The sequence below is a fragment of the Haemorhous mexicanus genome, chromosome 10 (assembly GCF_027477595.1).
Source record: "Haemorhous mexicanus isolate bHaeMex1 chromosome 10, bHaeMex1.pri, whole genome shotgun sequence".
NCBI lineage: Eukaryota > Metazoa > Chordata > Aves > Passeriformes > Fringillidae > Haemorhous > Haemorhous mexicanus.
In genome coordinates this window covers 10060962-10075169 of record NC_082350.1, presented here as the reverse complement: position 1 = coordinate 10075169, position 14208 = coordinate 10060962, and the positions used below count along the sequence as shown (strand labels likewise).

The following is a 14208-nucleotide window of genomic DNA, read 5'->3' as shown; positions in this document are numbered from 1 at the left end:
ATTCATAGTTTTTCCAGGCTTAACAGAAGAGTAGAAATAGAACTTAGTTTATTCACTGCCTCCAACCCTGTTTCAAAACTCAGGGAAATGAATTCAGGCATCTTTCCACTGATTTTTGTGTCCTTAGGTCAGTTCTTACAGAATGCAGCAGGCCATTTTATTGCCATGAAAAATGGCAAACTGAATCATTGTACTTCAACTTGTTGCATGTTTTCAGTACTAAACATAGCCATCAATAGCTTTGCTATTGGAAGGTCAAAGCACTTGTCTCAATCCAGCATGTGACACATTTTAAGTTCTCCATTTTTTTTTTGTTGGTTTTTGTATCCATAAATGTTTTAGTTTAGCATGTTTGCTGTGACTTTCATTTACAGCCTTTTCATCAATAGCTATCTCTGCAGCAAACCATGCTGACTCCAGAGCTTCCTTAGCAAGTCTTGAATCTAACCCAAGTACCAATGAAAAAAACAGTGAGAGAACTGACACGTGTGAAAAGGTACATGTGCAAATGTTGGAGATGCTTGCTGGAGGTGGGAGTCCATCACTGTGCTTAATGAGGCCCTTTGCTGTCACCTCAACAGATCATGAGACCTTTGTCTTTGATTGGGTCAACTCTTCGTTTTGACAAGCTGGATCAAGCTGAAACTAGAAGCCTTCTTATGTGCTTCCTTCACATTATGAAAACCATTTCAGAAGGTAAAAACTGTGCACACACTACTTAATCTATGTTGCTGTGAAATACTGTGTATACTGAATCCAAGTGAACGTTAAATTAGAATAATTATCAGTGTGTTTTACAGGCTTTGGGCTAAGTATAATTCCCTGTACTGGATACATAATATATTTTAATATCTCCCCTTAGATGCACTGATTTCCTACTGGTTGCGAGCACCCTTCTCAGAAATAACAGACTTTTTCAGCATTTTAGAGTAAGTTTACTTTGTGGTTGTTTGATTTTTGTGTTGAATATTCTAAAGTGCTGGCTACAAACAATTCCTCTTTGGGTTTGTCCACCTATTGGAATAGTCTGAGATATCTCTTGTATCTTAAATTATTTTGCTATAGTCTTCCAAAGCCATAATGAGACATTATTAATAAGATACATATCCTCCAATATGTTGTAATTACCATGAACAAGGGGGTCATAATGCTTTGGGTCTTCCTCCTAAAAGAGATTTTCATATTAGTTTCCCATTTGGTGTTGAGATTCTGTTTTTCCCTTGAGAAAAGTATTTAGCTCATCAAAACTTCCCAGCCATAAGAAAAGTCACATAGTGTAGGATGACCTGCTTTTCACATCCCCAGGGTGGTTTGCTCAGTCCAATCTATGCATGACTGCAGAATCCAGCAGGTAGCTGGTTTTGGAATTTCCTCACCATCTTGTTGTTGAAATGTGAGTCATTTACCTTCAGCTGGTGATGCAGCAATGCTTTTGCAGCCAGGTTTTTGCCTTTGCCATCTCACCAAGCAGAAATCTTCAACTGTAGAGAAAGAGAACACTGGTGTGCAAAGTGCTGCCACACCTCGTGTGTCCCTAGGCTGGGAGCTGCTGCATTCTGTCATTTTTGCTTACTAGCAGGTGCATGTGCCATAGGTCTCATTGAGGCACTAAGATTCAGCATTTTTTTCATAAGTACAAAGCCATTAATAGACATAAAATATGTTGTTTTATCTTCCAGGGTTTGTCTGCAAAACTTCAGATATCTAGGAAAACGCAATATTGTCAGGTAATTCTGTATTACAGACTCTGTGCTGCAGTATTTAAATATTGCAGCATTTATTAGAATTAAATGAGATTAACAGTGTATCCATCAATTTTCTCTTGAAAGAGTCTCTTTGTGGATCTGAAGCCAATGTATGCTTCATTTTTTCTTTTATGCAAATGATGATATTGTGATGTTCTGCATATCTGAGTATGCTATAAAGGATGAATTGCATGATGTGATAGCCATTATTGCATTTATAACCCAAAATACTGGGGCCACTCTTGACCACGTTTCTGTGCATATGCCAAACAAGGGAACTTTGAACACTGTATTTCCATCCATGTCATGGAAAGAGTAGTTTTAATGGGCATAGATAATTGTTTCTCAGCAGTAAAAAAAAAAAATCACCTGCCTCCCTGAAAAAATGTGACATCGTGTTCAGCTGTGAAATGTGGAATGCACGCTTTGTCTCAGCTGATGTTTCATTTTTAATTTTATATTACTGCTGTGCATTTGTCTATATGTCATGCAGTGTCAAAATTAAAGGTCACCAGATGAGCCAGTTCTTGCTCCACACCAGGTGTAGTCAGGCCTGCCTTTACTCTTCAGGGACATGGCAAAATCAATGTCATGTTTCATAACAGATCAACACTTATTTTCTCTTTCTCTTAACAGGAAAATTGCTGCTGCTTTTAAGTTTGTCCAGGCCACCCAGAATAATGGAACTCTGAAAGGTTCAAACTCCTCTGGCCAGGCATCAGGGCTGCTCTCACAATGGTAATGGTGCATGGAATTCCTAACTCTGCAAGCCCCCAGCCTGGGCTCTCATCCTCCAGCCCCCACACTCTGTCACAGCACTGACTGAAAAGAGGTTGACAAAATATGTAACAAATTTCAGAGGCCCCAGAGCTTTAAACTGTAAAAAAGTTGAGTCTCTCTGGCTTGATTTACAAGCTGTTGGTTAGAGTGTTATGTTCGGGGAGTAATTCTGTCCTAGAATAATTTTAATCATGTAAATTTATGAAATTACATTTTTAAAAGAAGTAAACAGGAAGTGTATTTTAAAAAGTTACCTGAATTTTGAGATGTTGAATCTTCCTGAGTTACAAATATAAAATCCTTTAAAAACTTATAATAATCATTGATATTTTAGATCTAAGCTTCCCATTATAAATTAATGATGTGTTTAAGAGGACTAAAAGAAGACTAAAAGAACACACAAATATGCACACATGTATTTTTACTGTCATTGTCAGTTTATAATAATTTCTTTCACCTCATAGCAACTGTATTATTTCTTTCTTGAACAGGATATATTTTTCTTATATTCTGAGTTAACAGAACTTACCTCAGTTTTTCTTCACCCAAAGACAGTTTTCTCAACACCAGCCAGTTATTTCAGCTGATGCATTTTTTTCAGTGCTTAATGGAGTTTTGTCCCGTGATTTCAAGAAATCACAGCACATGTTTGTTTTGTCCACCTCACTGACTTCCACATCTTTGTTTCTCTGAAGAATTTTGCTTCATTTTGTTTAATTCAGCCATTGAGAATCACTTAGGGAACTGGCATGGAAAATTCTGTGTGGGCACAGTAGTTTTTTCTGTTTTGCTGTTCTTAATGGTACCTTTCAATTGCAGGATGCATTCTACTTCAAGTCACGATGGCCACAAGCACCACAGATCTCAAACATTACCAATAATCCGGGGCAAAAATGCACTTTCTAACCCCAAACTCTTGCAGATGATAGACAGTAGCACTGCAAGTAAGTACAGAAATTATTTACTTCCCTCTGGAATCTGTGGGGTTTAGATCAGGCTCTATACAGACCTTTCCTTGACCAGGGGCTCTTAAAACAATGAGATTGGAGTCATCTATCCCACTTCCCAGTTAGGTTTCTTCCCTCCTTTGAGGATGAACAGAGACAGTGAGAGGATGTACTCACATCACTGGTGCAGCTGGTGAGAGTTGACTCAAATTTCCTCCCATTTCATCTCCAGTGAGCAGTTTTCTTCAAAATACCACTTTGGTTAAAAGTGCAGTTAGGACACCATCTCTGCTTTGATGAGACTTAAGGACCAGATTGCAGAATTAAATCATCTTTTCAGACACTCAGGAGATTGTTTTTAATCTTTCTTTTTTATGCTGCAGGCACCTCCAATGAAACAGACATTGTTCAGTATGTAGACACAGAGGCAAACATTGCTACAGAAGTTTCCCTCATAATCCTTGACCTGTTGTGTCTTTACACTCTGAATCACCAGGTGTGTTTTGCTGGTTTTCATTTCTGCTTGAACTGGTGGGATATGGGGTAAAAGGAAGGCCTGGGGGAGCGGGCACACAGAAAACCTCAAATGTCTGAGACAGCAGAATAGGGAAATAACATATGCCAGTCCTCAGTGGAGGTCTTTTAGAAGGGCACTGGTTCATAGTACCCAAACTGAATAGAAAGAGGTGGAAGAAGAACATCCAGGGCTGTGTACAACCCTTCTCTGCTTTGGAAGTGTCTTGCATCTAGTATTGCATCACCTTTGCTGAACCATGCTTATCCCACTAGATTTCAGTGATTTTAAACAGATTTCCAACCTGCTTGTTATCTCTATCTCTGCAAGTCAGCAGGTGAATCCTCTGCCTCCTTAAAAATTGCTCAGATTGCTTCAGCAAGCCCAGATGACTTGCTGAAGGTCTCAGAGCCACAATACAGCAAGCAGCTCCTTTCCCATTTTAGTGCTCCCTCCCTGTCAGCCTAACCCTTAAATACAGTGTATACAGTCCATGAGTAGTACAGGCATAGCAAAGTGCTTTCCTTGAAAAACTGCAAGAGTCTGCAGCAGGCTGGGAAAGCATCATCTGCAGAAATTTTACATGGAAAAAAGCATCTCTCTGGGAGCACTCTGAGATAATGTCCAGCAGATCCTTCTCCTGTTTATTCACTTCAATAACCACAATGTCCTGTCTTGTCTGTGAACTTTTCAGAGGCAGCTCCAACAGTCTGATTGCCAGAATGTGCTGATGAAGAAGGTCTTTGACACACACATGCTCTTTTTGCAAATCAACCAGTCAGCAGCAGCTCTCAAACACGTCTTTGCTGCTCTCCGGCTGTTTGTGGGCAAGGTAACTCTGGGTTTGTTCTTTTAGCCTGGCAATATGTTACAGCAAGTACAGCTGGGGGACAATTGGACACTTGGCAAGAGTTCTGAACTTGCTCTATTAATACTTATTCCTGACAAAGACAGTCTGATTTATTGCTGTTTAAAAGAAAGAAGATTACAATGTCTGAAAAAACCAGTTCTGTTTTGAAATTGAAAAATTTGCTATGAAGGGGGAATTTTTAATATAAGTGGATGAGTGATGTCCAGCTCTGTGGTGTATCCATTGCCTTTCCTGCTTTTACCACCTCTGGAACAAAGCTTGAAACCCTAGAAGTCTGTGGTCTTTGTGACAGATACCTGGTTTGCAGAATCCACCAGTGAATGGTTACTGCTGTCCCCAGAGGAACCAGCAGGAGGGTATTCCATACATTTCACCAAAAGTTCTTCCACACTAATACAGTTCTACAAATACCTGGTTTTAAACAGAGGAAACAGTATGGATATGTGTCAAACTGTTTCTTTGCTTGCATTGCACTTGTGTAAATTGGCATGGTCAATTAGGCACTTGATGCCAGCTGCAAAGGCTGCACAATTTCCAAGTCACAGAGCTAGATGAGATCCTCTGAAAACCAACCAGAATGTAGCACTCACAAAACTATTGCTCTGGGGAAGTGACAATAAGCAAGGCTGGCCTTGGTTCCTAAGTGTTTCTATGAAGCACAAGAGTGTAGCTGAGTTTACAGCACGTGGCCTCCCTCTGGTTGTTGTCTCAGGGGAAAGGAGGAGGAAATCATGCTTCTCCCAGTAGTGCAGCTGGAGGACGTGGGGGAAATATAAAGTAAACCATCCACAGACAGCTTTAAATGACATCCCAGACAGCTGGGAATAGAAGAACTCTATGCAATGGGGAAAATGAAAAGGTATCCAGAATTGCCCTTCTCGTTTATCCTGTAGTTTTTGGGATTGAATTCTCCCTTCATGGTTCTGTGGGAGCAGGGATCTGTAGTAGTTCCTGCAGCAGAACCCCACAGGCAGTAGTTAAAATTTATAGCCCATGTGTACATTTCCAGCTCTCTCCCTCAGTCTTCTGTTACATTCACCCTGCTGCTCACAGTGGGTATGGTTTGGAGAGCCCTCCTCTGTTGTCTCCTGCTCTTCAGACCCTTGACCTCTGGAAGTTCACTGACCTTGCCGCTCAAACGACTTTCCTTCTGCTGACCAGCTTTTATACCCATGCAGAGCTTCCCCTGCTTTTCCTGGTTAGCTGTTGTGCATTCCTGGCAGATTCCTTGCTCCTTGCTGGGCTTGCTGTGTGCCAGCTGCTGTCTGGGCTTCCTAGAAGCCAGTTTAATTGCATATAGTGTTTGTAGGAAAATCTGAGTGTAGTTCTTAATTAATCTTCATTTGAGTGTGGGATTATGCTTAGTTTAAACCCTGGTATGAATAACAGTGGGAGAGTTACTGAAAGGTTTAAAAAAAAATTGTTAACTCAGAATAACTGCACCAAGACCTGAGAGTAGTACTGAACATGTTCACACATTTTTTTTCAATAGTTCCCATCAGCATTCTTCCAAGGACAAGCAGATCTCTGTGGTTCCCTCTGCTATGAAATCCTGAAGTGCTGTAACCATAGGTCACGTTCAACTCAGACTGAAGCATCTGCTCTTCTTTATTTTTTCATGAGAAAGAACTTTGAATTTAACAAGCAGAAATCAATAGTCAGGTCCCATTTACAGGTAAGTGAAGTGTGAGATCAATATTTAACTGATGTGCATTAGTTTTTATCATTTTTTTTAATGCATTGAAGGAAGGCAATCCTTTTGCAGTCCTCAGACAGGCAGTTCTCTGTGGCAGCTTGATTTTCCTGCCAAGTCTGAAGTTGGACTGGATTCTCTGCTGTTCTTGGGCTGCTCAGCTCTGCTCCAGGGAGTGACAACAGCTGTGACTGTATCTGCATTGCCAGATTAATGGCTATTCTTGACTCACGTGTTGCTTACAGCAGTCAGAGCACAGCTGATGAAGAAACTAAACAGAATCTGACAGTACAGGAACAGACCTGTAAAGTCCAGTAATAATAAATTTACACTGCAAAATGTGAGCAGCTACTAGACTGTGAAAGATTACTCACAGTCCTTGCCTTTGTACATGTTACCTTCGTAGGACAGGTATGAAATGACACTGCATGAAATTACAAGTACATCAAGTCATACTAAAACAGGGGTTAAAAACCCTTCTGAAACTCTTGATTTCTTTGCTAATTGCATCCTGTGTTTGCTCCCTGTGCAGCTCATCAAGGCAGTGAGCCAGCTGATAGCGGATGCGGGGATTGGCGGATCTCGTTTTCAGCATTCGCTCGCAATTATAAATAATTTTGCTAATGGAGACAAGCAGATGAAAGTAAGAAACATTTTTTTGTCAATCACTACCTCTTGCAAAAGGTCAACAATTTCAGAGGAGCAAGTGTTTCAGTAAATAAAATTGTTGGTTCTATTAGCCAGTGATTTATGCATTCCTAGTGTGCCTTTCTCAGCAATCTGAAGTTCATGAAGGTGTTTGTGACTCCAAAGCTTAGTAAGTGAAAATAATATTTAAACAAAAATGTTTTTATTTGAAAATTGTATTATTTGTTATTTATTGCTTATTTTGTTCATTTGCCTCATGTCAGAGGTCATGCATTGGGACTAATGGAACACAGTTGCAGTTAGCAAACAATTTTTAGTCTGCAATTGCTCCCTTTCCTCAGTTCAGTAAATGTGTAGCAAAAACAGGCACAACAGTTGGGTTTTGTAAGACCTTGCTAGCTCACTGGAGGTATACTTGGCTCTTAGACAAGTTACCACTGCTATTATAGTTATAGTCTATACAAAAATTGTTGGAAAAGTATTCTGGGTTTTAATTTTTACAATTCTTGTCCAAACACCTGTCAATGTTCATTTTCAGTTTTATACTTTGGAGGTGTTGTTCTTCTCTGAAGGTGACTTTAGGATATCTCCACTGAGATTAATAATAAAGTTAGCATAAGCAAATTGGTAGATAGTTAGCAGAAGTAGTTCAGTGTGTTATCTGATAAGATGTCATTACAATTCTATTTGTTTTTGAAGTCCAGCTTTGATTTCACAGCACTGCAGACAGTCACACTGCTTCTGTGTGACATAAAGGAGGGAGTATTTAATTTCATTTACTTTTTCTGAATGTTTTGCTTTTAAACAAAACAAAGGATGAAAATAAGTCTGAAAACAAATGTATTTCACTGCTTTTCTGAAAAAGAAAAACTGAAGAACTGAGCTAAATATGTTGAGAACAGCTGATGTGAGTAATATAAGGACTCTGTTTTAATCTAGCACAGTGTGAGAAGGTCAGGAGCCAGACTTGTGCTTTATTCCCATGGTGAAACATGCTGGGAGTGTAGTTAAGCAGGACTATCTATAGCACACGGTGCTGTTGCTCAGAGGAAAGTGTGCAAGGGTCCAGTTCTGGACCCAGTAAGCAATGGAGGAACACCTGTTCCAGTTCCCTGGCTTCAGCAGAGCTGTTGCACATGGCAGTGGAGCAGGTGACTGACTTGGGCATCTTACAGTGCTGTGAGGCATCAGAAACAATCACCCAGGGTTTGTGTGCAATGTGTACATGCTCTGGAACTGTGACTGCTCCAAAGCCTGCCCAGCCAGGGAGGGGGTGGAGGCCCTCTGTAAGCAGAACTTTGTTTTGTCTGGGGGTGCAGCATGGGGCTCTGTGGATGGTTTCAGTGATGCATTGCTTATCTTTCCCAAAGAACGTTAATTTCCCAGCAGAGGTGAAGGATCTGACCAAGCGCATCAGGACGGTTCTGATGGCCACAGCTCAGATGAAGGAGCACGAGAAGGACCCTGAGATGCTGGTGGACCTGCAGTACAGCCTGGCAAATTCCTATGCCAGCACACCCGAGCTACGCAGGACATGGCTCGAAAGCATGGCCAAGATTCACGCAAGAAATGGAGATTTATCAGAGGTAATGGGAATAAATGAACAGGAACTCCATCTGTCTTTAGGCTGAGCTGTTCTGATGAAAGGGCTTTAGTAGTGAGTTAAGAGAATCATACAGTGTCTCTCATGTATTTGAAATCAGAGGAGTAAAGGTCTGAAAACACCTGGAGATGTGATATGCCCATCGCAGCTTGCCTGACCTTGAGTGCCTGCTACATGCTGGAGCAAGGCTTGAAACTGTCTGACAGGGAAGCTGAGGGCAGTGTCACTTTGGCACCTCTGCTGCCTACCCCTAACAGGCACAGTAGCTGAAGTGTAGGGGAGGTTATGGGCAGTGAGTGACTCACAGAAAGGATTTTCTTCTCCCTTGCTGTGGCTCAGGAGAGGAGCTTTGCTTATAATGTGTTGTCATGTTCATCAAAGACTGAATGGGTGATGCAAAATTCCACTGCATAACCCAGGAATACCTTATTTACTAAGTCATCTTAATGGTTTTCTTGAGAAAATCTATGCATTATGTAAGACACCTCGTGAAATTTACACTTCATCATTGAATCCTTTATTTTCTTAGATTACTTTTGTCTTCCCTTTTCTGCCTCATGATTTGGCAGTGCTTGAAAGTATATGCTCCTTATCACATGTGTGCTGTAATTCAGGCTACTTTGACATATCCATGTATGTTGGCCTCTCGTTACAGGCTGCTATGTGCTATATTCACATTGCTGCTCTCATTGCAGAGTACCTGAAGAGAAAAGGTAAGATCAACATATCCAAAAGCAGCTGTATATATATAAATATTACTGTTCAAAATCATTTTTTGGCTATCCTGCTTTCCTTCCTTATATGTAAAGTATTCTTAGAGCAGCTTGAATTCTTCCCAAATGTTTCCTTTATAAAATATATCATAAATGCTGGTCTTAGACTGGAACAGTGAAAGTGTGTTTTGTGTAAAGAGGTTTAATTAAATGTTTAGCAAGCTGGTGCTAATAGAGAATGCTTCACTTGTCAGTCTGTTGTTATGAAATATGCATGTATTAACACATACCAGTAGCAGTATACTAATACCATCTTACAATATCATAGGTTACTGGAAAATGGAAAAGATTTGTACCTCACGTATGCTCCTGGAAGATGCTGGAGTCTCTGATAGTAATGTGTTACTAACAACTCACAATGGAGGAAGTGAGTGCTCTAACCGTGCCTGTTTGTGGGTCAAATAACATGATTAGGAGATCAAACTGCTGTTTTCCAACTGATCTGGAAAGATATCAACCAAATCAAACCTGTTTCTAGTGCATGTTGAAGGCTGTTGTAGAAAGCAGTGCTGGAAACATCATTAGTTCCTTTCCTGATGCTCTTTGGCTGGTTTGATGGATTGCTCAGAATGTCTCTGGTTATGGCCTCTTGCAGCAGGAAAATCCCTCTTGGGTCAATTGGTGTTTAGCATGCAAATCCATGTCCAATTCCTTGGCTGTCCAAAGCTGGGAGTGCAGGGGGATGGAATTAATATCTGGTTGTCCATATGTAACTTAGTACAGATAAAGGGTTTTTTTAAAATCTATGATACTTATTTAAAAATAAAGTGCAGGCTTATATTTTTTAATGTTTCTATGCCAATGGTTATTTAGTTTATGAAATCTGTATTTCATAGTAATTCTCAGCATGAGATAGGTTAGATATTTCCACAAAGAGCAATTTCCAGGATCAAGGGCAAATATCTGGGGAAGAGAAAACATGGAAAGACTTTAGTCCTGCAATACATTTGGAAGTGTCTGTGGACAAAATGAAAAAAATGCATCCTTTTAGAAGGAAGCTTTCTGTGAAGAGCAGTAATTGTGAGACAGTTCAGTAGTGGTAAGACTTTGCCTGAATAAAGATTATAGTAGCTAGAGTGAAGAACTTGGGTAATTTTAAACCTGTACTTAAACAGTCTTCAAAACTTGAGAGAGAGAATGGAGGCTCCCATCTCAGTATCTATGCTTTAACTTTTTTAATTGAGCCATAGTAGCATTTTCCTGCTGTTAAATTAACCATGGGCTTTGCCAGGAGTTGGTCACCTCCCCTGGCAGCTTTGCATTCTCCACTCCAGAGCAGTGGTAAAATCCCCACAGGGCAGAACCTTCCTGACCTGTAAAGTGTGATGCCTGTGCAAGCTGTTTCTGCTGCAGCCATGGTACTGAAGGCCTCAGCTTAGCAAATGCTCGATTTAAGCTCAGTTTATTCCTTGTGAGCCTTTCCATCCACAGCTGCTGCCACCAGCCAGAGGTTTCTGCAAGGGAGTCCCTTGGCTGGGCCCTGCCAGCACTGCTGAGCCAGGGCAGGACAGGACAGCCACTGCCAGCGTGTCCTGGAGCCACCTCCCCTGGGCTGGGCAGTCCTGGGGACTCTGCCCCCAGGACACCTGACAGGGGGACACCTGCAGGTTCCCCAAGTGTGAATTGTGTCACCTCAGCCTGCCAGGGTCATTCCTGTGCACAAAGGAGTGCTGCACGTGAAGCTTTGCCAGGGCTGCCAGCACTTAGAGCTCAGGAGCCAAAATGCCAAAGAGAGGAATAAAACTGCATCAGGAGAGTGCTGGCATTCCCCTTTGCCTGGAGAAGTGAATTTGTATCATTGAGGAAAAGGTGGAATAGTCTTATAAATTCCATCAGCTCCATTTGTGCTTCTCATTACTTGGGCTGCAAAAGAGATTACCTCCTCAGCTCTGTTTTAATGGCATCTAGTAACTTCTTGAAGTATCTGGTCTCTGAGTCATTAACAGCCTTTCTTGTGACTTGCACTTCAAGGCCTGTTCTCCATGGGATGGCCTGCTTTTCTGAGCATTACCCCCAACATTAAAGAGGAAGGTGCTATGAAGGAAGACTCTGGGATGCAAGATACGCCCTATAATGAGGTCAGCAATGTTAACCTTTACACACCTGTTCTGTATTCACAGAATGTTGTTTCTAGTGGAATCCTGTGCGTGTTGCAGCAAATTAGAGTGAGTGTACTCAGGCAATGTTAAAAGGCACACAGCTTTTGAGTGAAACATCACAGCTGTTGCAGTGGTGTTTAGCTAAGGAGAGCATAAAGTACCAGAGCTGAAAGTCAGGGCAGGGGAAAGCCATGAAGCAAACCCATTCTTCTGCATGAGATGTCAACTATTCAGGTATTTTCATGTTACTGTTATTACAGGTCTTTTGTCTAAAGAAGAGCTAGGTCACCAATACTTGATTAAACATTGTGCAATGGCAATAAACCTTAACATGGAAGTTCCAGGATAAAAATGAAGCAGTGTGTATGTGCTTTTGCTGCATTGCTGTTAATTAAATGCCACAAGCTGTCAAGTCACTGAACTATTTGCATTTGTGAAATTGCAGAATATCCTCGTGGAGCAGCTGGAGTTGTGTGTTGACTACCTCTGGAAGTCTGAGAGATATGAGCTTATTGCTGAGGTCAACAAGCCTATCATTGCTGTTTGTGAAAAGCAGAGGGACTTTAAGGTAAGTGGATGTTTGCTTTGGATCTTTTTAATTATCCTAAGGCAACATTCCAGATCAAAATTTTAGGGAAAAAAATGTGCTTTCTTTAAAAGGAATGTTTTCTTTCTTCCTGTCGGTAATTTCTCCTTTTAATGTTTTGTGCTGTGAGAAAATAAAAAACATTGATGTCTTTCCTGCCTCTTTTCAGCACCAATGAAACAGTAACTGTGAAAAAATTTCAAATAAACCTCTTGTCTTAGCCAGTGGATACTATTTTTTACATGGGTTTTAAACCAAGAGGAGATTTGCATTGTATTTAAGTTCAGAAAATGCTGATAAATTGCATGATTTCTTCACAACTTCAGGGTTTCTTAGTTTCTTATTTACTTGGCAACTTCAATACATAATGGATAGCCAGATGATAATTGCATGTACTGATTTTCTGGGTTTAAATTGAAAGAGACACAAGGTGGTAGGTAGCAATAAGCTGTATGCTAAGGAAGCAGATCCTCAGATGTTATCTTAGCTGAAATTTTGGTTCACTATCCTGAGAAAGTGCTGTTTAGTGGTAACTGTGGAAAGCACATCTTTGTGTGGGGTTGGGAGCTGATTGGAGGTGTTGGCACCTTGTTCCTACCTGCACAAACAGGCCCTGGGTTCTCTGACCCCTTGGCAGGTCAGCAGCCCTGTCTGGCGGTGGGATGGATCTCTGTGAGACTGCACACGAAGGCTCCACTGCCACCAAACCCCTCAGAAGGTGACAGAAACCTTGCAGTGACTCTTAGTGACTGCTAACGAGGTTAAACTGTTCCCTTAGCACATCCTGCCGTCTTTGCAAAGGTTTGGGAAGCCAGCTAAGGCAAGCAAGGCTGTGCAGAGCTGTGGTGGCATTTCCCATCCCCTCACCTGCCCTGCCTCTGTCTGTCTGTCCATGCAGAAGCTGTCTGACCTGTACTACGACATCCACCGCTCCTACCTGAAGGTTGCAGAGGTGGTGAACTCTGAGAAACGTCTCTTTGGGAGATACTACAGGGTGGCATTTTATGGGCAGGTAAGTGGGCCTGGGCTCTTCTGTCTCCACAGACCTGTTCCTGAGAGAGTTCAGGGAAGCACTAGGTGGTGAATCAAAGGGTAAAAGCTGCCTCATGGGTCGGACTCCCAGCAGGATTTTAGACAGCAGGGAGCACTCAGTTGCCTCTGTGTAAACCACTCCTGTGGATTTAGGGTGTATTAGAGACCAGACTTCTGTGTCAGCTTTAGTTCTTGACTTGATAAAGCAAAGCTGAGACTGAGGCAGGACAGGTTTTTTCAAGCTACAGCATAAGTAGAACCAGATAAGGCATCTTTGATAAGTGGCTCTCTCCTCCAACAGATCTCAAAGCAGAGCAGTGTGCAGTAGATGCTTTGTTGTGTTTTTCAGTGACTCTGCCTTCTGCTTCCAGGCTATCTCTGGTTCTGTGCAATGTACTTAGAATAGCATTATTCCCTCTGCTGTGCTTCAGCACCCTTGAAGCATTATTTTGTGCTTTCTTCCACCACAAACCAGTGTAGCAATCCAGCATGTTTCTTTTAGTCCTGGTTTTGGCAAGCATAAAGTTTCCTATGCTCTAAAATATAAAGTGTGTAAACAACAGATTGATGTGAATCATTCTGTTTGCTAATTAGATTTTAATGCAGAAATTTGCTCTTTTCTCCTTTTGATCTTATTCAAGGCTGTGGTAAGTTTAGTTCTGTTGCATGTTTTGTTTAATTCTCCTCACACATCCTTCATCCTTCCCTCTACTGTTACTTAGCATTAATTTTCCTGTGCTCTCAATTCTTTGGTTCATGGCAGATAAAATAACCTTGCTGCATTCATTGTTGCATCCTGCAAACTAACTTTTGTTTGTTCAGTTACCTGAATTACTGAGCTGTACCTCTCATCATGTTGTGTGTGCACTGTGGGGCCCAATGCTGCTTCATCCCATCTCAGTGGAAGTTCCTGCCAG

At 41.4% G+C, this 14208-nt stretch overlaps 1 protein-coding gene across 9 annotated transcripts in view; it reads left to right on the top strand.

Moving 5' to 3' along the window:
• The window catches only part of DOCK10 (dedicator of cytokinesis 10), a 145894-nt gene that overhangs the window by 118583 nt on the left and 13103 nt on the right, over positions 1-14208 (top strand). For 6 of the 9 annotated variants that reach the window (XM_059855286.1, XM_059855282.1, XM_059855283.1 and 3 more), the window contains exons 35-50: positions 375-496; positions 582-696; positions 863-929; positions 1680-1727; positions 2382-2483; positions 3345-3469; positions 3856-3968; positions 4681-4818; positions 6350-6532; positions 7083-7193; positions 8569-8784; positions 9457-9514; positions 9843-9941; positions 11546-11652; positions 12119-12241; positions 13158-13271. In XM_059855286.1, the coding sequence (XP_059711269.1) occupies positions 375-496; positions 582-696; positions 863-929; positions 1680-1727; positions 2382-2483; positions 3345-3469; positions 3856-3968; positions 4681-4818; positions 6350-6532; positions 7083-7193; positions 8569-8784; positions 9457-9514; positions 9843-9941; positions 11546-11652; positions 12119-12241; positions 13158-13271 (1841 nt within the window). The remainder of the gene's footprint in view (positions 1-374; positions 497-581; positions 697-862; positions 930-1679; positions 1728-2381; positions 2484-3344; positions 3470-3855; positions 3969-4680; positions 4819-6349; positions 6533-7082; positions 7194-8568; positions 8785-9456; positions 9515-9842; positions 9942-11545; positions 11653-12118; positions 12242-13157; positions 13272-14208) is intronic. The other 3 variants (XM_059855285.1, XM_059855284.1, XM_059855289.1) reach the window with 3 other exon arrangements.